Here is a 25,554-nt window from a genome sequence, read left to right as displayed (position 1 = left end):
CAGGATCAAGGCTGTGGCCTTCTTGACTGAGTTAGTCTGCTTGCGTTAAATGTGATGTTTTGCTTAAGGTTCAAGATTTAAAGGTTATGTGTTTAATTCAGGTCTAAAAGTAGAAGGGTTCCCAGAAACCAGAAGCTCCCGGGGCAATGCTAAATAGTTATCTTGCCCAAGAGAAGTGTTAGCAAAGGCCTGAGGGGAGAGAAAGGCATCCAAGACTGCTGTGCATGAGTGTTGTTAAAAGATGAGCAGTGGCAACAGATGAAAGACAGTGTGAGCATCCAAAATAGCTTACAGTGACACAAAAGGGCAAAGGGACAGAGTGCTAGCACTCAGCGAAAGAAGCATCCTTAATGCTGGGACTTTGGGGGGGGGGGGCAAGAGAGTGAACTTTGGCTCTCCAGATGTGGACAAACATTACTTTCATTACACTTTGCCACTTTCCAGGACTAACGGAAACTGGGAACATTTGGCAGGTCAGGGGTTTCCCATCACTCCTATAGAAGGATTGGCAGAGCTCTGGTCTATTCCAAGGGGAAGGATGGAACTAGGCCTGATGTCAGAGTGGGCTTTAATCTGAATTTTATAAGCGCTATCCAAGGTGCTGAATGCTTTTCTCAAATTGTTTTGATCTAACTTGGAAAGAGCCTTCATTCTCTCCATCCCCAATCCTGACAGTTTTGACCCAGTCCTTTGGTCTTGCATGGCTTCCCTGGTTCTGATCTAGTTCCCAGGTCTCTCCCTGGTCTAGTTGGTCCAGGGTGACTAGGTGTCCTCACTGCAGAGGAGGACAAGGCACTGCAAAATGTAGGGCATTCCCAAACAAAAGCTAAAAACACTCATAGAAAGATAAACTCATGCTTCTTGGTCCTGCTCAAAATAGAAGACATAATGGAGTTCCTCTTGGACAGAAGATGGAAATGGAGGACATGTCCTGGAAAAGAAGGATGGCTGGTCCCCTTGTTGGTCTGATCCACCTCCTTAGGTTCCCAGCATCTCAGCCCAGCCCAGCCCAGGACTCCCTGGGAATTGCATCTGCCCATCAGCTCTTGCCACCCAAGCTGGATTCCCTCCTTTAAAATATGAGTATGTGTGTGGCATGAAAGTTAGAATCCTACAAGCCATTGTATTCCCTCTTTCCATGTATGGATGTGAGAGCTGGACAGTTAAGGAGGAGGACAGGAAGAAAACCCATTCCTGTGAGCTGTGGTGCTGGAGAGGAGTGCTGAGGATCCCATGGAGAGCAGCCAAAAGGATAGACAAATGGGTCCTAGAGCCGATCAAGCCGGAAACCTCCCTGGAAGCCAAGATGACTAGGCTGAGGAGGCTGTGTGTGTGTGTGTGTGTGTGTGTGTGTCTGTGTCTGTGTCTGTGTGTGGGAGGGGGTTGAGTGTTGGACTCTGGAGACTGGAGGACTGTTTTAAATGGTAGTGTTTAACAAAAATGTTTTTACCTGTGAGCCGCCTTCTGGGAGAAAGGCAGCATACAAATGAAACAATAATAATGATGATAATGTTTATTCATACCCCGCCTCTCCAATAAGGTTGAGGCGGCTTACAACAGTATTGAAAAGCATTAAAAGACTAGAAAACACGATACCCCACAACTCCCCCCCCCCATCATCCCCAATAAACCAGACAATAGAGCACAACAACAGAAAGAGATAGCCAGGGTTGGGAGCCCCCTTCCCTCGGCCATGGAAGCCCCCCGGGCGGCCTTGGCCAGTAAGTCACACTCTCTCAGCCTCAGAGCAGGGCCAGGCAAACACGCTCTGAAGAAACCTGGCCATGAAAACCCATGATGGGGCCTGGGTCAGTCGGGGAGGCTGGGCCACAAGGGCGCCCATTGCCCAGTAGGAGCCCCCGCCCGGTGGGAGGCGCTAGGTAGGAAGCCCGCCTGGCCCTCTCCCTCCCTGGCTCTGCTGCTGGCTGCCCTGGTCTTCTTCTGCCTCCTCTGCTCCGGACGGACGGACCGAAGGGCTGCCAGTGCCGCTGGGGAGCCACAGGGGCCTCGGGGCCGCCGGAGGAGGAGGAGGAGGAGGATCCCCCCTGCCTGCCTGTCTGCTTGGCTGCTGCCTGCCAGGTGAGGGAGGGAGGGAGGGAGGGAGTGCGTGGGCAGGCAGGGGGTGCTCGGGAGGGGCCCTCTGCCCGAGGTGGTGCCCGGGAAGGGGCTCCCGTCGGAGCTCCGCTCAGGAGCAGGGCCCAGATGGCGGTCTCTTTCCAGGGGGCCTCCGGCTCTCCTTGGGCTCGCCCTCCATCTCCAGGGCCTCCTTCGGGAGCCTCGAGGTTTCTGGCAGGGCTTGGAGCTCCTCTTTGGCCGGTCCTCCCTTTTCCTCCCATGGCCTCCATCCTGGACTCCAGATGCAGGTCCCTTTCTCACAAGAGGGCTTGGAGCTCCTGGCCTCCATTCTCCCAGCCTATGGCCCTCTCCCCCTTTGCCCCCCTCGGGTCACGCTCTCTCAGCCTCGCCCTCCTGCCAGGGCTGGAGGGGCCCCTGGGGCTGGCTGCCTTTGGGCCTCCGGAGCCCCGGCTTCCCCTCAGTCTTGATCCGGAGACTCTCCTCCCTCAAAGAGCAGCTTCGGAAAAGGAGCTGCCAGCCTCGGCTTCATTCCTCCCCCTCCCCCGCGTCCTCCTTTTCCCGAGGCTTTCCTCCTCCTCTTTTCCCCCGGAGATGTCCTCCATCTCAGCCTTCTCTGTTTTGCCTTTGGAGCCTGACTAAGAAGCATGGATTGATAGTTAGATTTTAGTGTTTGCAGGTTTTCTTTGGGCATGCCCTCCATTTTTCTTGGGCGTCCTCCATTTCTACGGTGGGGATGAAAGACAAAACAGCCACCCAACTGTTCCCTGGAGAGACATAGGCCGGCCTTTGCCCCCCCCCTCCGCCCCAGCCTCCCTGCTCCCTTTCGCCCTCCCGAGCCAGTCTGCCAGTCTCCCGGGGGCTCCTGCGAGAGCAGCTGGCCCTGGGCCCCCTCCCTGCCTGCCTTCCCGGGGAGGCCTGTGTCAACCCCCCGAGGCAGCTGTGGGCATCAGGGCCAGGCAGAGCTAGTCAGAACCGGACCTCCGTCCATGTTCACTTTTAGGCATCCTTGACCAACGAGGCTGCATCCACACCGCAGAAATAACCTGGTCTGGCACCACTTTGAGTGCCAGGGCTCCATGCTCTGGGATTCTGGGGATTGTAGTTTGTTGTGGCACCAATCCCCAGAATCCCAGAGCATGGAGCCATGGCACTCAAAGTGGTGTCAAACCGGATTGTTTCTACAGTGTGGATGTGACTGGCAAAGAGGAGTTTGGGCTAAACAAAACTCTGTCTAGTTCCCAGTATCTCTTTCCCATTTCCTCCACGGATTTGAATGCCAGCTCTCCGCTTTGTCTGCCTGGGCATCCTGAGGCTGAAAAGGCTCCTTCTGTCCCTTTAAACATGAAAACAAGGCCTTAGCGAGCGAGGCTCAGGGGCAGGGGCTTGGCAGACATGGCCTGGGTCTTCCTCACACCAATCCCTGCTTTCGGGGCTTCAGGGGATCAAGAGACTGGCTCTCTAAGGAGATCGAGGGATCATCCAGCTCTCCCCTCCCCTCCAGTTTCACTGGGATATAAATTCTGGGGCGGCATTCCCCAGGGATGGAAGGAAAGAGGCTGGGACTCAGGCAGTCTTTCTTGGGGGTCTTGGCTGTAGAAGGGTCCAATGGGACATGGCTATTGGGTGTGTGTGTCCTTCAAGTCGTCTGTCTTTATGGCAACCCCATGCATTTCCTAGGGTTTTCTTAGGCAAAGAATCCTCAGAGGTGGCTTTGCCAGTCCCTTCCTTTGAAATATAGAGTGCTATGTGTCTCTCATCCAAGTACTAACTAGGCCTGACCCTGCTCAGTCCTTAGCCACACCATATGACTAATATTGAATGTTCAAAGGCAAAGTATTGGAGTCTGCTTGCCATTACCTGGAAGTCACGTCCAGGAGGTACAATCCAACCCCTAAACTCCAGATTGAGGTGAGTGGGTTGCACTTACTCAGTGAGAAGGAGAAAGCTCAGAGACAGTCACCTTTACTATTACTTCTAGGGTGAACTATTGGCAGTTGAAAAGGTCCTCTGCCTCAGATTTCTTTTTGTGGTGTCTACTCTCCACCACTTCCACTCATCATTGGTGCCTTGATCCAAAGTTATTAACTCAGGTTGTTGTTGTCGTTGCTTCACATACAATTGCAGCTATGGTCAGCTCTCAGAATTTGTCTTTTCTCTCTCGATCTGCTTCTGTACATAGTTTGGGCCCGGTTGCCCCCTCCAGCCAATGCTTAGATGCTGGTTGCTGACCTCATTTAATCCAATGTTTTTTGACACATCTAGGACATTTGCTTGGATCTGAAATACTGTTGTGGGCATAGGCTTTGTAAACAAATGAGCATAATTAATACTTTGGATTTCCTCCTTATTTAGCTGCTTCCCTGTTTTGGTATGTTAAAAAGAATGTCCCAAAATACTAATTTTAAAAAGCTTGTATTTGGGTCTGGTTATTTGTCTGTTGTTACTCTTTGGCTGTTTCCCCCATCTTGTCTGGAATTGTGAGATCTATGCCTCTCTGACATTTTAACTGTATATTAAAGCTAACAGTCAGTCTGAAGCTACATCCTCCTGTGTATGATTACTTAGAGACCCCACACACTTCTTCTTTCCAAACATGATTGGCCCATGTATTAAGGAGAGGTCAGCTCAAATTGGTGGGGTAAGCTCCCCATATGCACTTGGATCTTGAACTACCAGTATTTCCAAATGTGTGTGTATCAATTATTTGGGGGGCTGAAAAGGAGCACTATGAAGATCTGAGGTAAAGCATAGTTTAGAGGCATGGATTAACACAAATTATGATGTTACAAAATGTATACAGATATTAAACATCAGCAATTTCTTATGATTGCCCATTATCTATAATAAGAGCAAAGAGCAATAGCAATGACAGAGAATCAAAACTAAAACTAGACCACCATGTAATGTTACAGATTAATATGGAAGCAGGCTACTGCTTTGCTTTCATTTTGATTGCATCTGGAAGAGTCTAATGCCTGTTACTTGCTGAGTTTTGGATTCTAATGTAGCTCCTTGACATAGACATACCCTCCGTCTGAAGGGTAAATTCTCAGAATATATATCAGCATAGCGTATGACAGCCTAAAGTGCAGCTCTAGACAGAGCACTGACAGTTAAATGACACCCTCACTCAACAGATCTCCTCTCAGGGTATTCGGTTCTCCCCATGACTTGGTTTCTTCTGAGCATGCAAACATTTGTGCACGTGAGCAATTTGAGCCTCATAGGCTGCACGATGTGCCAGTAAATTCAGAGTGATCATCATGTCGGCCCTTACTCATCAGCGTGAATGTGTGTAGGACCAGAGCAGTGGTCTGAAACTATTACATTGCCTTCTTATTATCTAATTACAGCTCCAGGGATTCCATTGTTAATCTCCAGAGTAAAAAAAAAAGAAGCATAAGATTTTAATATCATTAACTCTATAGCCATGATGATGTAGTAGCAGACTCTATTTTACTTTTCAGATCCAACAAAGCACAACAGGCTAAATAAGGAATGGCTTTTTAGCTAATCTGATGCATCTGCACACTCACTGCTAGCAGTCATTGACGGGAACTCTTGTAAATGTGCAGTAAATTGTGTGTGCGCGCGCGTTTGTGCAGGCAATTGTTAATGAAACTAGAGAAGAGGATTCAGAGAGTATTTCAGATATAGGGTGGATTTGAAGTTCTTGTCTTGGCTGATGGGCAGAATCACAAGGTTTCTGGTATAAAACACCCGTTCAGAAATAGTAGAGGATTGATCTTGCTGCTGCTGTTTTAACTGCGTATGTGTGTGTGTTGTTCTGGTTAGTTCTCTCCCACTTTTCTTTCAGCTCAGGGCATGTATCCCTGCACATGTTCTTGAACTACAGCTTCCATCAGCTCGAGTCAGTATAATGAAGGATAATGGGAGCTGTCTTATGGAAACAGAAATGTTCATTAAAAAGGGCTGCTGGATGAAGTTTTAAATTACTAGAAAAATATGGAGGTCAGATTAGTACATGGATGGGAGATTGCCAATTAATACTGGGTGCTGTAGACTGTATTTCAGAGGAAGGAACAGGCAAAACCACCTGTGAGGATTCCTTCCCTAAGAAAACCCTATGAAATTCATGGGATCGCCATAAATTGACAGATGACTTGAAGGCAGAGAGAGAGAGAGGGGGGCTTTTAATTTCACACTTGCATCCTTTTATTTAAAGGCTGAAGAAGTATCATAGTAGTAGTATTAGTAGTAATAATAATAATATTTATTTACTTATACCCCACTCTTCAGCCAAGGCTATCAGTAGTGGAGGTGATATCCAGAAATGGATTGGTTTTCCAGCTATCAATCCTTTTTCCCCCTTACCTGCTAGGTTACTTAGAGTGCATCTATACTGCAGGATTAATGGAGTTTGACATCACTTTAAATTCAATGCTATAGAATTCTGGGAGTTGTAGTTTTGTGAGATATTTAGTCTTCTCTGTCAGAGAGCTCTGATGCCATAGCAAACTACAAATCCCAGGATTGCATAGGATGGAGCGATAACAGTTAAAGCAATGTCAAACTGCATTAATTTTGCAGTGTGGCAGCAACTGGCAAGTCTTCAGTTGAAGGGATTTCCAGAGTGTGAGGAGAACAGCTGCTGATAATACTTCTCTGACTTTGTGATAAAGGTTTAAACCTTGGCTCTGATCTACCTACATACCTCCTATGATCTAAATTCCCAAGTGTTGTATTTTCTGGGGGAGGGGAGGTTCTTCTAAGAACAACAACAACAAGTGATCTTTCTGAGGTGAGGTTTCCAAATTCTGGGCACTGTTACTGAGCAGGCACCTCTATGCAGTAACCACCCCATCGCACTGCAGAGGATGTGGGAACCAGATGACTTTCCAGTCCTTTCTTAGCATCTGTCTTTCTGTCTTCCACTGTAAAGGAGTTATTAAATCACAAATACATATACTACCTTTTCCAAGCTTTGTACAAATAAAATCTGCATTAGCACTTTAAAAAACCCATCCACTGTGCAGTAAAGCTAGGGAGTATATTCTGGATGCTAATAAAGAGGAGATGGAAAAGATTTGCATAAGTTGAAGAAAAGTGCAATGAGACAGGTCCATAGCAGAGAAGATGATGGGAAACTGCATGCCTGTTTCATAAGGACAAGAGAGATGCTGAAAGAAGACAAAAATGACCAAAGGTGATTGTGCAGCCTTAGGGAGCATTAATGTACCTGAAGTTAAACAGCAAACATCACTAGTAGCAGAGGCAAAGATTTGCACAAGGAGGCATAATGACAGAGGAAGGCTAAGCCCTGTCCTGGGCACAGCTGTCTGTAAGAAGCTAGTATTATGTCTCTGTGGGAGAGGAATCAAATGTCTATGACCCTGTCTGCATGAGCCAAATAAAATGGCCTCCCCTGTCCGTCCTCAGCAGGGGAGACCAGCTGATGCAGGGCAAAATCCCTGAGTCTGGCATGAAGGGTCCAGACAACATCCAAGTCATCCAGTGCCAAACCTGGGTCCCCAGTTGCTCCAGTCTTCATGGCAGCTCTTTCCATTCTGAAAACGGGCAGCTGTTCGCATGGGTGTCCCACTCTGCCACCCGCTGCATCCGCCACCACTGTGGGTCTCTCACTCTGAAGTCAGAATGAAATGCTCAGCCATGTGATCAAGACTGGGCACCTAAGCTCAGGAATGAGTGGCTCACCTCCACTGCCACAGTCACCAGAGCAAGTTGCCCTTGTGAAGAGCCACCTGGCATTAGAATGGAGAGCTACGGTAACAGTGACGGGGGGGGGGGGGGGGGAGAGAACAAAGCTACTCTGGGCTGCTCCTGGAGTCTCCTGACCAGTGCAGACAGTGCCTTTATTCTTAATAGACTTCAGAACTATATTAGTGCAGTTCTGAAAAGTTGTAGTGGAAGGATGGCTTTGCTTATCAGCACGGGTAGTACATGAACGAGCAAATAATGTGCCTAAGTGAATGTCAGACAGAGTTTAGAATCACGCTAGAGGGGAGAGTCCAGAGTCATACAATGGACTTGAAGTGGTCAGACGTCAACTTTAAATACCATCTCAGCATGGGGCAAACCATATATTCTAGCACATATCACAGGCTTATTGTGTAAATATAAATTGTTACCATGTGCTTGTGCAATTATCTGAGTCTAATTCTAAGGAAACCAGAACACTCAGTAGTATAACCACGCCCTTTGGGGCTTCATTGTACTGAGAATCATACTGTTGAAGGCTTGCAAGAGGCTTTGATAATATATTATCAGTACAACCCTTTTATAGGAAAGTAAGACTCTGCCCAAATTAAGGCATAACAATCTCAATTCACTAAATGATGCTGTACAAAACTGAGAATATACCTTCTGTTCCTGTACTCCCTCCTCAAGCTTCCTTTTCCTCCTTCCTCTTTCTACAATCAGTTTCTAGGAAAATACTGTAGTTGACTATAGTTTCCCATGATTCTTGAAATAGTGATCTATGTGCTGCTTTTGGACTAGAAAATCTTTTCATGGGGTCTCATTAGGACTGACAAAATTTTTATGCAAAGTATGAACAACTGTGGAGAAAGTGGCAACCTTTCCTGGTTCCTTGCTACAAATGTATTGCTTCTGAATTATGATGGTTAACTGTTGTGATAGTTTACTTTCCTGTTTAAATCTTCCAAATTCAAAGCATTATGGAACTCTAAACTAAAAACAAACAAACAAACATTCTCTTTAATCTGAAGATTTTTCAGCATATTTATCAGTTATATTAAGTGCCCTTTTGAATCCTATTTGGAAATTTGTCAATCCAATTAAAGGAACAGAGGAACAGAGCTGCACCATATGCAGTGGTATTTTTTGGCCTCTTTTTAATAGAGGCTCATGCTATAAGCCTGGACACTTGGGGCTATTTCACACTATACAAAGATAGCACTATGATTCCACTTTAACTGGCATGGCTTCTTCCTATGGAATTCTGGGATTGGAAGTTTAGGAAGGAGTCTTTTAGAATTCCCAGTCAAAGATTTCCTCTGGAACCTCTGGCCTGGCAATCCCAGGATTGAACTGGAGACAGTCATGACCATTAAAGTGCAGTTACAGTGCTATCCTTGTGCAGTGTGAAAGGACCCAAAGGGTCTATATGTGGGGCATACGTTCTATACGTAATGCCAGGGAGCAGAGTTATGGGGTGCAGCCCACTCATCTCTCTTGTGTTATTATACTCTGACCTATACGCCCAAAAAGGGCTGGAGCAATGGATGCCAGCGCCAGGAAAAGAGATTCCACCTCAACATTAGGAGGAACTTCCTGACAGTAAGGGCTGTTCGACAGTGGAACACACTCCCTCGGAGTGTAGTGGAGTCTCCTTCCTTGGAGGTCTTTAAGCAGAGGCTGGATGACCATCTGTCGGGGATGATTTGATTTGGATTTCCTGCATGGCAGAGGGTTGGACTAGATGGCCCTTGTGGTCTCTTCCAACTCTATGATTCTATTATCTTTTAGGAGTAGTTCAGTTGTGTATTCCTGTATGGTGTTGGACTTTGTAGTCCTGCCAACTTAAAGATTTTCTGATTCTATGAACACATGTACCTAGTTACAAACTTGATTGTGATGTATTTGACTTTTTTAATTTGCTTAATCCATCAGAAAATAAGGTGGTAAAATCTTAATTTGCAAAGAAATATCAGGTGATATAAGTCGGTTGGCTTCTTGCTGGCCTTATGAATTAGTGTAATTTAAAAATCCAAAAATTGGGAAGTATAATTGATTTCAAATCTACATTAAATATATAGAATTCTGTAAGAAAGCCATCTGGATCAGGCAATTTGTTCATTTCCAAGCTACACCTTTTTCTCAAACTGTCCTAATTAAATCTCTGAGATTTCCTTTGTGGAAGGCAAGAAAAATATCTCATCTAGTTGAAATGTTTAAAGTGTAGGGTGGGACACTCAAGACAGTCCAATATTAAATTCAAAATTAAACTTAGAAGGGATCCCAAATGTCACAAAAATTCATGAACATTGTAGTCGAAGAATAGAGGTTACATCCTGGCTAAGTGATTTCAGGAACGGTACTCCTAAGAAATAATGCTTCTTAATTCTGGAAAAGAATTAGCCTCTTTACTCTCATCCACAGTTTCCCCTCCTTCTCTTTCATTCAACATCAGTGGTGGGAATCATGTCGCTCTTTATGCAATCTGAAGGCGAACCTATGTAACGAATTGAACTATTTACAGATGAGTCCTTTTAGCTTTTATTGTGTCCTGTCCTCCCTACTTTTCTCAAATGGCCTCCACTCCTGCGGTGCCCAGTCCTCCTCCTTTGCCACAAGGTCACCCTGGCTTTGGCACATCCCCTTTGGCCAAGCAATGTTAAGAGGTGATATGATAGCCCTGTTTAAATATTTGAAGGGATGCCATAGAGGAGGGAGCAAGCTTGTTTTCTGCTGCTCCAGAGAACAGGACCTGGAATAATGGATACAAGCTACAGGAAAAGAGATTCCACCTCAACATTAGGAGGAATATCCTGACAGTAAGGGCTGTTCAACAGTGGAACACACTCCCTCGGAGTGTAGTGGAGTCTCCTTCCCTGGAGGTCTTTAAACAGAGGCTGGATGGCCATCTGTCAGGGATGCTTTGATGGAGAGTTCCTGCATGGCAGGGGGTTGGACTAGATGGCCCTTGTGATCTCTTCCAACGATTCTATGATTCTAAGGCAGGCGTAGTATTATCTTGCAATGAGGCCGAGGAGGGGTTTGCTGTTGCCATCCTTTGAGGCTGAGAGAGTGTGGTTTGTGTGGGTTTCCATGGCTGAGCCAGGATTCGAACCCTGGGTTGCAGCATATTAGACAAAGACCTTGACCACGAAGGAGGCTGGCTCTAGCAGTAGCAACCATAACCAAGGGTGCACTCTTACAAAATAAATAGCCTCCGTTTCCTGATGGTATGCTGCCAGGCCAGGAAGAGGAAAAGAGGTTTGGTGTGTGCGCGTGTTTCCCCCCTTTCCCTTGTTCCCCCGGCTGCTTTGCATGCTCCCCCTCTTCTTCTTCTTGCTCCCCTCCTTGGGGAGGGAGGGAGGGGGGGAGGGAGGGCAGAGAGAGCTGACTTCCTTTTCTGGAGGCAGGAGGCCTGGGCCTGGGTCAGGTGGTGTCTTCTGGGTTCCATTGTCTGGGGAGAGAAGATGGGGATGATGCCCAGCCTTGAGGAGTGAGTCAAGCTTCCCTCGGATGCCTCGTCCCTCCTTCCTTGTTCCTGGCTCAGTTTCTAAGGCAACACACTTCTGGAGGCTGCCTTTGGCAGAGGTAAGGCTGCTCCATGCGCTTCTCTGGGAAGAGGACATCTTTGGAGGTGGCAATTGGGGAGGCCAGGGCATCTTTCTTTCTTTTTGCAGGTGGCCGAGGCGTTCATTGCAACCACCAAGTTTGGGCCAACTCTGGGGAAGGCGCCAAACTAGAACCAGTGTGTGTGTGTGTGGGGGGGGGGTTGTGTGTGTGTGTGTGTGAGAGAGAGAGAGAGAGAGAGAGGATGCTACTGATGCTTTCTGCTTTTTAACTCTGAGGTGTATGACTATGAGGTTGGTGTGAGTCAGTGCTTTAAAAGGTGATGTTTTGGCCACCTTTTCCCGGGAAGAAGCGAAGGAAAATGGAGGAAGTTGCTTTAAGTGATGGCTTGATTTCATTTGCATGCGCCGCCTTTCTCCCAGGAAGGGCCCAAGGCGGCTCACAATTTTTTAAAACTTGCAATAAGAACTGAAAACAGTTGAAAATCATCTCTTGGAAAGACTAGATGGGGGAAAGAACTCTGCCTTCAAGTCTTTCCCATCACCACCATTTTCAGGAGTGTTTCAAAGTCTGCTCTTCATCCAGGCTCTGGGGGGGGGGGTCCTTGGTGTTTTCTAGTCACGGTGGTTGTTGTTGTTGTTGTTGTTGTGTGCCTTCAAGTCGCTTCCGACTTAGGGAGTCCTTAAAGCTGTTCTATCAACAACAGGAGAAATTTATCCTTCTCGGGATGCATCACCCTGGAGACATAACCCGGTTTGGTACCACAACAAACTCCCAGAGTTCCATAGCCTTGAGCCAGACAGAGAGTTACAGCGGAACCCAACCGGGTCATGTCTCCAGTGCGGATGCCGCTGAGCCTCCAAGTCCCCCATTCACCGCCTGAGGCTCCGCGGTTCGAAAGAACCCGGCGCCGGGCGGCAGTTTGGGTCCCGTTTCTCGCCGGGTTCCATGGAACGGCGTCCCTTTGGGCGAAGCGCGGGCCGGGCCAAGGCGCCCTCCTTTCCCCGGACCGTCCTCCAAAGCCGGCCTCTCCCCGGGAGGATCCCCCAAGCCCTGGGCGCCGCCAAGAAGCGTGAGTGGTTGATGCCTGTGCCTTTGGAGCTGCCCAGGCTCGAGCAGGGCCTTCGTCGACATCGGGAGGAGGGCTGTGGGTTTGGGCCTGCCCTCCATTTAGTCTGGGGCGTCCTCCATTCCGAGGTGCCTTGCTTGGGGCCCTGCTGGTTCTGGGTGGGAAGGAAAGGGAGGGAGGGAGGCCAGGCTGAGCAGGCGTCCTCCCTTCCCAGCCTTCTGCCCGGGAGCGGGGGGGGGGTCCAGAAGGCCCTCCACCTTGAGCACCCCCAAGAAGCCCCCCTTTACGTTGGGAGGGTCGTGCTTTCTTCAGACCCAGAGAAGGGAGGGATTCCCTGGGTTTCTGTCCCTGGCGGAGGAATGGAAGGAGAGGACGGCTTCTTTCTCTCCCTTCAGCCGTTGGGCGAGAAGGGGCCAGAGGAGGGCCTGAGGAGGCCAGCTCCCGGAGGCCCTAGCTTGCCTTGGGACCCCCAGGGCCCCGAGTCCTGGACTGGGGCTCGTCTGGAGTCCCCCTCTCGGCCTCCGAGGAGGAGGAGGAGGAGGGGGGCAAGGGCCAAGCCCTTCCGGACAAGCCCAGCCGGGAGGCACTCAGCCCCTGGGCCAGCCCCAGCCTCGGAGACTGACCGCAAGGCTCCTTCCTCAGGTGCATTTGCTGGCATGGAAGCCCAGGAAAGCTCTCTCCTTCAGCTCTCTCTCTGCATACTGATCCCAGAGACTACTAACACGGCGATGCCTTGGAGTTCTACCAGCCTGAACGAAGAGCAGACTTTCCAACGCTCCTCAGAAATGAAGGCGGCGGGGATGGTGTTGGAAAGGGTTTTAAACCCCCAAATCTGCCCAAACTCTTGCCCGCGGCCCCCTCCAAAGCTAAAGAGGGCAACGCCACTTCCCAGAATGCCCCATAGCCTTGAGCCATGGATGATGATTCCCCCAGTGAGGATGCTGCCCCAGAGAGCTTTCCAGGTGAGGCCACGTGTCTTCCTTTCCCCTTCCTCCCTGCCTGTCCGCCGGGTGCCCTTCCCAGCAGCAGGAGGAGGAGGAGGGCTGGGGCCTGGGCGGGGAAAGCCCTCCTCCTCCTCTGGTCACGTCCTCCACGTCTGCCTGCGAGAGGCGTCCCCGCGTGCTCCGGCTTCTGGGGCTGGCGCTTGCCCAGGGAGGAAGTGAGGAAGGAAGCCTGCCTTCTTGGAAGACCCCCCCCCCAGCCCCTGGGAAGCAGGCGCCGGATCCTCCTCCTCCTCCTCCGCCTTGGTGCAAGAGAGCAGCAGAGAGCCTGCCGCCTTGCTTGGCCCAAGGGCACTACCAGCCCCAGCCAGGCTGACCTCCAAGGGCAAAGGGGGCAAGAGTGGGGGGCATTCCAGAAAAGGAGGGAAGACGCCACACCATCCAAGCTAAAAACACTCATCTGTGAATAGTTCCATTCCTGCTCAGAAAGGAGGGCCTTTTGGGATCCCTCCTGATCGAAATGGAGGACATGCCCTGGAAAAGGAGGATGGTCGGCCACTCCACAACTCCCCCACTTCTGGATCTTTTTTGTCTTGCTACTTTCCCTCCAGCCGGCACCTGTTCTCGGGATGGATGAGAGGCTTCCGAGGCACCCCTCTGCTCAGGTCTTCTTGCAAAGGCTTCTTTGATCGACTCTAGAGCAAGAGCAAATACATTTCTATGCCGCTTATCAGTGCACCTAAGCACCCCCTCAGCACTTTACAAAGTGTGCGCTAATTGCCCCCAACAAGCTGGGTACTCCTTTTAGCCACCTCCTCAGAAGGATGCAAGCCTGAGTCAAGCTTTCGCTGGTATTGACCTCACAACCTTATGGTTTGTGAGGGTATTCACCTGTAATGTGCCTTCTTCCTCTTTTTCAACTGCCTTCCCATTTAGCAAGTGTTGATGTTGCCAGTGAAAACTGGAGAGGGCTCCTGTACTCTTCAGGGTTGTGTAGAAGAGGAAATGTAAACAGGCTTCTTTCCAAGCAACCAGGTAACAAGCAACACCTGTTAAAATCCCCCCCTGTGCTCTAAATCACACTGGACAGGAGCCGTCTCCAGTTTTCACCCTGGCAACCCTGCACTACCACGTTTTCCAATGGGTTGTGCTGGCTCCTGATGTCAATATGTTGTGTGCCTTCAAGTCTTCCCAACTTATGGCACCTCTAAGGCAAAACTTTCACTGGGTTTTCTTGGGAAGCTTTGTTCAGAGGAGATGTGCCATTGCCTTCTCCTGAAGCTGAGAACATGTGGTTTGCCCAAGGTCACCAACTGGGTTTCCATGGCTGAGCAGGAATCAAACCCTGGTCTCTGGAGTTGTCATGCAGTACTCAAAGCACTATACCATGCTGGCTTTCCTGATCCAGCCCCACTTTAATCATGTGGGCATTTTGTATACCCTGGTCTGGCAGCTGTATAGTGCTTGCTCCACTCCTCATTCATGTCACCTTTCATGACTTCTAACACTCTTCTATGCAGCAGAACCAGAAGTAGAGTAATAACATTTTAAAATGGCTCCTGCCTGTTGTTCCTATTATTGGACTTTTCTTTCGTGCCAGTAACATACTGGTCACTAGAGAACACAGGGCTTACATAACCTTTCTTGCTTTTAAATGATCGCTGTCACTGCCTCATTGCATAATGATACCACAGCTCCACAAAATAAAAAGGAGAGATCAGTGTGGGATTGTTGATTGAATGCCGGACTTGTTGAGGGATGTGGGTTTAAATTTCTGCTGGATGGTAATGCTCTTTTGGTGACCTTGGGCAGTAGCCTGTACAGTGGAGGGAGAGAAAAAGTGCTGCTGTCCAAATTCTATGGCAGACAGGTAGAATAGGGGAAAATAAACGATGCCTCTCACACTCCATTCCCAGCATTTTACAGTGGGCCTGTACTCTCTGTATGTTTGCCTCAAGGAAGTTCCATGGATCTCAGTGGGATTTAGAAACCCCTATGGAATTTCAGATATACAACCGAGCACAAAAGCTAGAATCATCCAAGACATTATATTTCCTATCACCATGTGTGGATGTGAGAAATGGACAGTGAAGAAAGCCAACAAAGAATATGAACTCATTTGAGATGTGGTGCTGGAGAAGAGTGCTGAGGATAACGTTGACAGCCAAAAAGACAAAAAAATGGGTCCTTTAACAGGTCAAGCCTGAACTCTCCCTGGAAGCCAAGATGATCAAACTGAAGCTGTCCTATTTAGGCCACATCATGAGAAGGCATGACTCACTAGAAAAGACAAGAATGTGAGTAAAGGTCGAAGGCTGTAGAAAGAGAGGAAGACCACATGCCAGATGGGTAGACTCAAGCAGGGAGGTCACAGGCCTGAATTTACAGAACAGTGGAGGATAGGGAGTCTTGGAGATGTCTCATCCACAGTGTTGCCATGAGTCAGGGCCAGTTTGAGGGCAGTTAACAACAGCAACAATGGAATTTTTAGTTCTACTTTATTTTTTAAATTGTACTGTGTAATAGACATTCCAACAGTAAAGGTATTGAATTTAGTCATGTCTTGGAATAATTGTTTTTTCTAGATTATAGTAAGATCTCCTTAAACATGAAGGATACATTCCAAGACACACAGACATCTTTTGGATGACTGAAACCATGGATAGTACTGAACCCTATATTTTTATTATATTTTGGACTATGGTTGGAAACAACACTTCCTGTGGCTGGGAGGAGTACCCCATCCTCATCGGCTGCCCCACGAAGTGTGGGGGAACTGATCTGCTCCAACTTTCCTCTTGTCACTTCCTCACAACATCTGCCCCAGGCATACCATAGTATTGCACTGGAGGACCAAGAGATGCCCACAAACACTTCTGTTTTCTTGCTAGTGAATCCTGTATTTTGCCTGTATTTTTGGATTGCGAAAGCCAACCCACAGATAAGGGGGGTCTTACTCTACAGCTTCCAGAATCCTCCAGCTGGGAATTTTATCCACAAAAATAATTTTTGCAAGCTCTAGACTTGGTGAGGAATTATGGAAATCATCTCTTTATATTATTGTTGTGTGCTGCCAAGTCATTTCTGATTTATGGTGACCACTATTATAGGGTTTTCTTGGCAAGTTTCTTCAGAGGTGGTTTGCCATTTCTGTCCGCTGAGGCTAAGAGAGTGTGACTTGCCTAAGGTCACCCAGTGGGGATTTTTATGCTCAAGTGGGGAATCGAACTTTATCTCCAGATCATTGTCCAGTGCTCAAACCACTATACTATTCTGGCTGTCATATACGTCTTTGTGTAAAAGTGGCTGTGCTCTTCCACATGGTTTGGAAAAATCTCTCTTTGGTTCTTCCTAAATGTACAATCCTTCAGTCTGATGGCAGAAACTGTTTCTTCCATGGAAGGCACTGGGGAGAACTGTGAACATCACCTCTGGTTCCAAATCCCAGTGGGGGTTTAGATTATCTTTGCTCAGTAAGAACTGGAGCCACATACCATACAGTTGTGCTGCTCATCCAAAGTTTGCCTCTTATGTTTGCTGTTAAGTACTTAGTATGACAGACTCTGAATGGGGAGCAACAAGGGACATCAGAAAAAACATAGTTTTAGTTTTGGGCAAAATCAAGGGCCACATGTTGATACTTAAAAAAAATTTTTTTTTCTTCAATTAAATTCTCTTAGCAGCAGAGTTAGCCTTCATTGCAAAATGGCGTCAGTGTTCTTCCCCAAATGCCCACAAGGGAATTTACATTTCATTTAATGATGAAGTTTTAATATGTTTAATTAGATCCTATATTACTCAGATTAACTCACTTGCTCATATAATGAGTGGCTTTAGGTAAGAAAGTATGTAGCAGAGAGAGAGCAAACAAGTTGATTTGAGGTGAAAGGTTTTTTTTTAATTTAAATGGGGAAGAGGTATGGAAAGAGAGATTGCTGCCAGATTGCAGGAATTTGGGAAATAATTCCTGCTTTTATCAAGCACAGAGGGTACTCATTGGAAAGAGGTGAATAGAGAGGGGAATAGAAGAGAAAGAGGGGGGAAGTTTGAAGGTAAATGAGTTAAAGGAAGAATGAGCTGACTATGAAAGTGGTGTTGGGGAAATAAGGAATGTTTTACATTTTAAAATGTCAACTTTGAAAGGAAGCAAAGTAGACTGAATACAGAAGGGACCTTTAATGGGAGTCTTTATAAAAAAAAGGATAAGGATGAGAGCAGAAAAAGAGCAGTAATCCAGAGGATGTATTTGATGCCAGTGGAACATTTCTCTATGTGCCACTCTGCCTCCATCTTGCCACCTCCTTTCAAATTTATATTTCACACCTCTGGCTGATACAAGAACCTTCATCAAGGTGGCCCATAACACCTCTAACTGCTATGCTACAACATATATTAGCTCTAAAAACAAAACAGTCATAACTATCAATAAGAGTAGCTTGAGTTATCTGGATACAACTAGCATAGAGCACCTCAGTGTTCCCTAACATAAAAGGCCTTTAATATTTTCCCTAAAAGTGCTGAAAACAAGTCAGGCAAAACTAAATAGGGAGCAAGGTTAGGACTGAGGAGGCTCTGCACCCAGTACTCCCCAGCCTCACATCTGAATGTCTGGGTACTAAAAGCAGTGTCTCCGCTCATGACTTCTCTTATGTATCTATCCCCTGAGGTATCCTGGATTCAGCCTGTTTAACTCTCTAAAGGTTATAAACTTGGTTGGGAATTGTGAGGCATTCCAGATGGTTTTTTTGTTTTGTTTTTGTACCATGTTCTGAAAAAGGACAGGGGCCATGTACCCTGCCAACTGCACCATAACTGAAGATGTGATGAATGTTAAAGGTACAGCATCTGCTATGTACATAGTGAACACTCTAGTAGTGGGGTTTCTAACTGAATTACAGTGAGGCAGAATGGCTGCAGGATAGGAATGGACAGCTGGCTGAGATAGGTGTATGCATGGATGGTTACAAGTTTCCATGGGAACTGAATGGCTTATCTCTTCCAATAAAATGGCCCTGTTTGAGAAGAAGAAATTTTTATAAAGGTCTCCTGGTAGAAGGTTGCCATGCTGTGTGGGAACCAACAGTCTTTGTTTATCTTTAATAAAGCTGTCTAGGGGTTGTATCTATTTAGATACAGATATAGATACAGATCTGCTTTCCATGGAGAATATCAGTCCATATCAGATGATAAGTTTATTCCCTCTTGCAGCTCATGCAAACTACTCTTGTTAAGATCACGGTGGGGAGTGCTTTGGACTAGATTCCATGAGCAACATACTGTAGCAATGAATTGCCCAACAGTTTAACTGCCAGGCAGACTGTGGCCTCATTCCCACTACATAATAAACCAGTTTGCAAGCAGATCTGAACTGGTTTAAATGGCCCTTGTTCACACTTGTGCCGATTCCCTGATGTGGTTTGTGAAGGGGGCCTCAGCGCTAAACCCGTTTAAAGTGCTTCTTCTGGATCTGCTGAATTACCTGTGTCTTTTGCAATGAATCAATTCAGCGCTAATGTGAATGAGCTGCAGATCTGAATCGGTTCCCTGTGGCACAGTCAGCCCTGTGATGCAACTCCATGTTGAACTGATTCATTGATGAATGTGAACGCGAAGTGGATTAAATTGAAACGGGTAAGGTTCAATCGCTGCTCGAATAGTGTGAATGTCTATTCGGCATTAAATCACTTCATTGATTTGACTCAAAAACCTGTTTATTCTGTAGTGGGAATGAGGCCTATGTGTGAGAAAGCCACTGGTTTCTTTCTAGGAAAAGTGTGCTCCTATTTCAAACGGCTTCTCATAACAAAAGCAAGAGCTCAAGACAGTGGATTTAGAAATTTGTTAGTTAATACTTGCATTGTTCAGCTTCATGTGACTGCAAATGATGATGCAAAACTAATTTTCTTTTATAAGAGTAAATACATATTTCTGATTAGCGTTAAGCATTGATTTAACAATATGTCTGCCTGCTTGGTCATTTTGCAGATCAAAGTTGCATGAGTATAATGTTTTGGGTTGTAGAGGGATGGACCTCAGATAACCTTTACTGTAAATTCACTAGCAAGAACTCTGAGGACAGGTTTTACAAGCATAGTATATAGGAAATGACACATCATTCAGTGAGAGCAGGAAGATGTTTTTCTTTGTAAATTGGGTAAGAATCTGAAGGATGTGGAAAAAGATAAGTTATGTTCTTGCTGCAACTGGAAATGTAAGCAAGCAAGCCCTTACATGTAACGACAATACAACTCCCAGTACAGTCAGCCCTCCTTATCCATGGATTTTTTATCCACAGATTCAATCATCCACAGCTTGAAAATATTCCAAAAGGTTTAAATTCCAGATAGCAAACTTTGATTTTACATTTAATATAAGGGATACCATTTTACTATGCCATTGTATTTAATGGGACTTGAGCATCCACAGATTTTATTATCCACGGGGGGCCCTGAAACCCCAGCGGATAACAACGGCCTACTGTATTTATAAAAATGTAGAGGTCAATCCCTCCATTGTTTTAGGGACAGGTTACTCTTTGGCTGGAATCCAAGAGGCAATTTAGGGATTCCGAAGCAGGTCTGGAAGGATTTTTTTTAAACAACCCATGCCTTTTTAAATCTACTTTCCAAAGGCCTCTGAATTTCAAAAGTGGTTTTTGCTTTGCAGTATGTGTATGTTGTTGTTGTTCTTTTGTTAAAGAGATAAATGTCCAATGTTTCCTTGGGAATGTGGAATTAGTGGTACTGTCCTTTGGATTTTCTATACAAACTGTTGCTTTTATGTTTATTTCATGGTCTGTGTGTAGTTCAGGCAGCTTTTTACTGCAACTGAAACTCCTCTAGCAGGCATCAAGAGATGATGAAAGAAAACCCTTTGAATGCTTTCCTCTGAAAGAGCAGCTTCATGCAATAGATCTGCTGTGGTAGGTTCTGCCAGGTTTATTTCTGGACTTTGAAGGTGAAATTCTTTCTTCTAAGCTGTGCAGTGCTGGGTCTAAATGTCACAGAAAGTGCTCTAAATTGCCATGTATTCAGACCTCAGCCACCTAGACACAGTGTTGGCTCCATGTCTGAATTCATATTCGGATCATTCAGAAGACATATGACAGAAGTGAAGCAAGAAATTAAAATTGCACATTGTAATATCCACAGTGTTTGTTACCATTTCATGAGAAACAGTTACCACTTGGCAATAGACGTATTATCACAATAGCAAGAGGGAAAGGGAGCCAGGGCTTGCAGGGTCCAAGTGCAGTATTTTTATTTATTTTATTAGCAAGGATTATTATGTGCTCTGGCACGATGACCTAGCTTCCCTTTTCACTCTGAGTTTAGCTATAACCCTCACAGTAGCTGGATAATTGGGTGAGATGGTTGTGGACTTTCCCAACAACAATATGGTTGGGAACTATTCCAGTTGTAGTGGAAACTTGGTATGCAATGGGCGAGTAAGATCTGTTAGGTATGCAAAAAAATAAAAAAAAAAATCTGTTCGCTATGATGAAACATATCAGAATTGGTTGATTTATGTGGCTTGACAAAACTGTTTGAACTTTCGGATACCATTTGGGAGTTTATGTAGCTTGTCATGATGAGCATCTGTCTTTCAAAATCTACCATCACAGCCCTATAAATAAGTGTTTTTAGTGCTTTTGTTTCTTGATGGGATACATGCAGGGACATGAACGTGCAGAAACCTGTCTTATGCCACATCAGCCTCTGTCCATCTAGTCCAGTATTGTGCAAACTGACCGGGACCAGATTTTCAGGGTTTCTAGCAAAAAAAGGGGTAGAATCTGGTCCTTTAAAGAGGAATGCCAGGACTGAAACAACAGACCGTCTGCAGGCAAAACAACTGTGTTGTCATTGAGCACAATCTGGGGACTGTCAATGATTTTGCCATTAGTGATGAAGATTTGAGTGCATTCTCCAGGGTTACAAGCAGGATTTTTTTCTTCTTTGGTCTCTCATGCAAGTATTTGCTAGATCTGATAGTACTTGGCTTCCTAAATCAGGTAAGATTTAGGGTATTCAGGGTGATATGATCATTCAAAAGAGAGGGTTAAAATTTTACAGCAGAGAACAGGAACAATGGGTACAGAGGGCCTTTGAGCAGATTCTTTATCAGAAGTACTCTTATTTAACAGGGTGTGTGTGTGTGTGTGTGTGTGTGTGTGTGTGTGTGTGTAAAATTATTATTATTTAATTTGGAGAAGATATCAACAAAACTACTAACCATCTCTAGTTACAGTATATCCACACACATTTTGCATATTTGCACATCTGTTTATCTGTAGATCAGAAGATAACTCTGACACATAGACCACATGAAAATAAATTGGATGTACAAGTATCCACTTGTATTATTTATCACTGAGAAGATAGTCTTTAAAAAAGCTGTGCCCTAACATATCTTGCATCACTGTCTCTTTCCTTATTCTGTAATCTTTGTTACAATTTATGCAAATCTTGCTCAACAGGGATTGTTCTTTCTGTCCTTTTCTACTCTGAAAGAATCACAGCTATATAATTAATTAAAATTATGGTAGAAATCCAGCTCTGCCTCCTCAAACAGACAACAGGTACCCTTCCCTTGCATGCATTTCCATTATTTGCTGTCAAGTCACCTTTGGATTATGGTAAACCTATGACTGAGAGACCTTCAACAGCCCAGTCATCAGCTGCCCTGCTTAGGTCTTGCAGCTTCCTTAATTGAATCAATCTATCCACAGTTCAGTCTTTCTCTTTTCCTACTTTAGCAAGCAATATTGTCATTTTCAGAGAGTCAGGTCATGTCTTGATATGTGCACAGAACAACAGCCTCAGTTTAGTCATGTTAACTTCTAGTGAGAATTCAAGCCTGATTTGCTCTTTGACCCATTCATTTGTCTTTTTATTGGTTGAAGGTATCTGTGAAACAATGAGTACATGTTTTTTCTTGTCAGCTTTCTTCATTGTCCAGCTTCCACAACTATACATAAAAATTGGAAATACTATGACATGGATGATTACCTCATGTGATAAAGCATGTTATTTAGAGTCTACTGTACTAGTACAATTTTTCACTGTGTAATAAAGTCTTGAATCAATTATTTGTTCTATTATCTATGGATTAAATAACCACTCTTTATTGTTGTTATCATGTCTTAGGAACCCTGTAAAGTTTCGTCATGGGAGCTGTGGTGGTTGATGATGGTCCAGCTGGAGTTAAAGCCCCAGATGGTGGCTGGGGCTGGGCTGTTCTCTTTGGGTGCTTTGTCATCACTGGATTCTCCTATGCCTTCCCAAAGGCCATGAGCGTCTTTTTCAAGGAGCTTATCCGGGAATTCAATGTTGGCTATAGCGACACAGCATGGATATCCTCCATTCTATTGGCCATGCTTTATGGAACAGGTAAGCCATTTTTCTTTGGTACATAAGTTGACTGTTTGAAGAAATGAGAAGGGGACATAGGAACACAGAAAGCTGCCTTATGCTGATTAAGCTCACTTGTCTATCTAGCCAAGTATTATAAACTCTAGCTGGTTTCAGCACTATTGAGTTTTCAGGTAGGATTTTTTTTCTTAGCCCCACCTGATGATCTCTGGTATTTCCTGATGGCCTCTCATGCAAATATTAACCTGGCCTGATATTACTTTTCTCCTAAAATAATGCAAGATAGATATTTCCAGGGTGGTATGATGGTTCAAAGCAGAACAATGAAGCTGTAGTGTAGATAACAAGAACAATAGTCATACAGTACATTAAGACTTGGAAGCATACTGTTGGCAAAAGTACCAACATTTGTTTTTTTACCAATTTTATCAAGTCATAGAAAATATGGAATCTAGTGATAATGAATAAGAGTATATCCACCACTCGCTTACCTTCTGGCTTCTCCCTTCCTCTCCCTTTTTCTTTCCTTCTATCTCCTCCCTTCCCTTACCTTCATCTTGTCGTCATCTCTTCTCCTCCTTCCTCACACACCCACTCACCTTTTTCTCTAAAAGTGAATGATATTGATAGTCAGTGACATTCTGGCATAATTGTGGTCTAGAGCAAGGATGGGGAACCTATGGCCCTTCAGGTTGTGATGAACTACCATTCCCATCATGCCTCACCACCAGCCAAGCTGAAGGAAGTTTTAGCCAGGCTCATGAGGACTTGGTTGTAGTTCCCCCATCTATCGTTAGCATCACCATAAAGGGGGGGGAGCTACAACCAAGTCCTCATGAGCCTGGCTAAAACTTCCTATAGCTTGGCTGGTAGTGAGGCATGATGGGAATGGTAGGCCATAGGTTTCCCACCTGTGGTCTAGAGGAAGGGAGTTCCACAAGTATGGGGTGGATCAGCCACCAAAAAATCTTCTCTATACGTTTTGGCTTTGCTTTTGTAGGCCATGATGGACAAAGACAGAGATGATGTTTGGTGAGGTATGTAATGCCCGAGGTGTCCAAACCATTAAAAGATTTACAGTTCATAATCAGTAACTTCCACTTGTGCACAGAAAGTAATGGAAAGCCAGTGCAAATACTAGTTAATGTGCTCTTGACAACTCATCCATCATGGGCTGAACTGTTGCAGCTGGCATCAGCTGAGACTTCTGGATAGTCATTAAGGGCAGCCTTTGTAGACTGTGTTACAGGCCTCTAGATCTAACATGACTAAAGCATCTATGCTACTTGTTAGATTTCGTAAAGGTCCTGTTCAGTGAGAATGATCCCATTAAAAGCACCTTTGGCCACTGTTCTGATCTGATTTTCCAGATGAAACTGTTGTAAACCCAGAGGCAAGTTCCAACCAGAAGAGAATATGCTGAAAACCACTTAAAGGGACAAGTTTGTGGAACTGTGGCCCTCCAGATGGCGATGGACTCTTAATTCCCATTAGCTGTAGCCAGCCTAATCAATTATAAAGGTTGATGGAAGTAATCTGGAGGGTCTTAGGTTCCTCAACCCTGTTTTAGGATGTTACGACCCATATCTCCATATCAAAAGATCAGAAAACATTTCTACTCCAGGGTTTTCTAGATTCAGTCAGCTCAACTTTAGTGAATCTGATAAAAATACAGAGAAGTCCTATACAGACTCAACTACAGTGAGTTTCATTGACACAGTCAGATAATGGGTAAACACTAGCTTGTGTAAGATGAAAACAAATGTTTTAAATAGAGTCTTTATAGCATACCATTGACTTGAAACTTCCAGTTTTAACAAAGATCAATTGAAGAAATACAAAATTGAAATGATAGATATTAATTCTTGTTTAAGGCAGTTACAGAAACAAATCTCTAAATTATTGTGTCTTTTTGCTCAGGTCCCCTGTGCAGTATGTGTGTCAATCGGTTTGGATGTCGTCCTGTTATGCTAGTCGGAGGCCTCTTTGCATCAGCTGGAATGATCTTGGCTTCCTTCTCTACTAATATGATTCAGGTCTATCTTACTGCCGGTGTCATTACTGGTAAGTCTTAGTGAACGTGTTTGGAAAGAATCAGTCAGAAAGGATACTAGCTCTTAAATTCAGTAATGATTCATGTTGCAATGGCATATAAGCAGGGGTAAGTCAAGCTATATTTTCAGAGGGAAAATACTCCATGTGTTATAGCCTTATAGGCTTTCTCTTGATGTACCAATTTTATATGTATGTGGACATTTCTGTGCAGAAAATAACTGATCCTGTCATGGAATTCTGATATTGCCTAAATAGCCTAAAGGCACCAGATCCCATCTGATCTTGGAAGCTAAGCAGGATCAGAGGAAGGAGCTGGCAAAACTTTCCTTGCTTAAGAAAACCCTATAAAATTCATGGGGTTGCCATAAGCTGATAGATGATTTGAAGGAACATACACACATACATATTTTACAAGGCATATAAAACATACTTGTGTCAAGTAGTGACATTCACAATACTTTCCACTTTCCCTAATTTTTGAAAACAATCCTTTCATGTTCATTCTCCTTGCAGGAGAGGCAAGAAACTCTACAGCTCCTCTTTCTATTTCTGATAGTAAAAACACAATAATAACAAATCAGATAATTAACTTGTCCCTACCCTTTCATAACAGCTTCAGTCTGCTGCCTTACTCCGCTCTATCAGCACAGCTGCCCTGTCACTTCCTTTTCCCTGCAGTTAAGTAATAGTAACTGTGCCTTGTTCCTTTGTCAGTTTAGTGAGGCGTACTGCTACTCCTTGCAACTATCTTCAGGTAGCAGTAAATGACTTCTTCAGTAAAGGAAGTCTTAGC

At 45.3% G+C, this 25,554-nt stretch overlaps 1 protein-coding gene across 2 annotated transcripts in view; it reads left to right on the top strand.

Annotated features, from left to right (window-relative positions):
- The first annotated feature begins 1,907 nt into the window (after positions 1-1,907).
- Positions 1,908-25,554, top strand: part of SLC16A3 (solute carrier family 16 member 3) — a 29,873-nt gene continuing 6,226 nt past the window's right edge. Inside the window, exons 1-3 of one of the 2 annotated variants that reach the window (XM_042454062.1) lie at positions 1,908-2,079; positions 22,482-22,724; positions 24,627-24,770. In XM_042454062.1, coding sequence (XP_042309996.1) covers positions 22,502-22,724; positions 24,627-24,770 — 367 coding nt within the window. In that variant the 5' untranslated portion in view covers positions 1,908-2,079; positions 22,482-22,501. Of the gene's footprint in view, positions 2,080-11,199; positions 11,344-22,481; positions 22,725-24,626; positions 24,771-25,554 lie in introns of those variants that run through there. The other variant, XM_042454063.1, reaches the window with a different exon arrangement.

The sequence above is a fragment of the Sceloporus undulatus genome, chromosome 2, assembly GCF_019175285.1.
Source record: "Sceloporus undulatus isolate JIND9_A2432 ecotype Alabama chromosome 2, SceUnd_v1.1, whole genome shotgun sequence".
In the NCBI taxonomy this organism is placed as follows: domain Eukaryota; kingdom Metazoa; phylum Chordata; class Lepidosauria; order Squamata; family Phrynosomatidae; genus Sceloporus; species Sceloporus undulatus.
The sequence above is the reverse complement of the archived record's forward strand: the minus strand, read 5'-3'. Positions and strand labels throughout refer to the sequence as shown.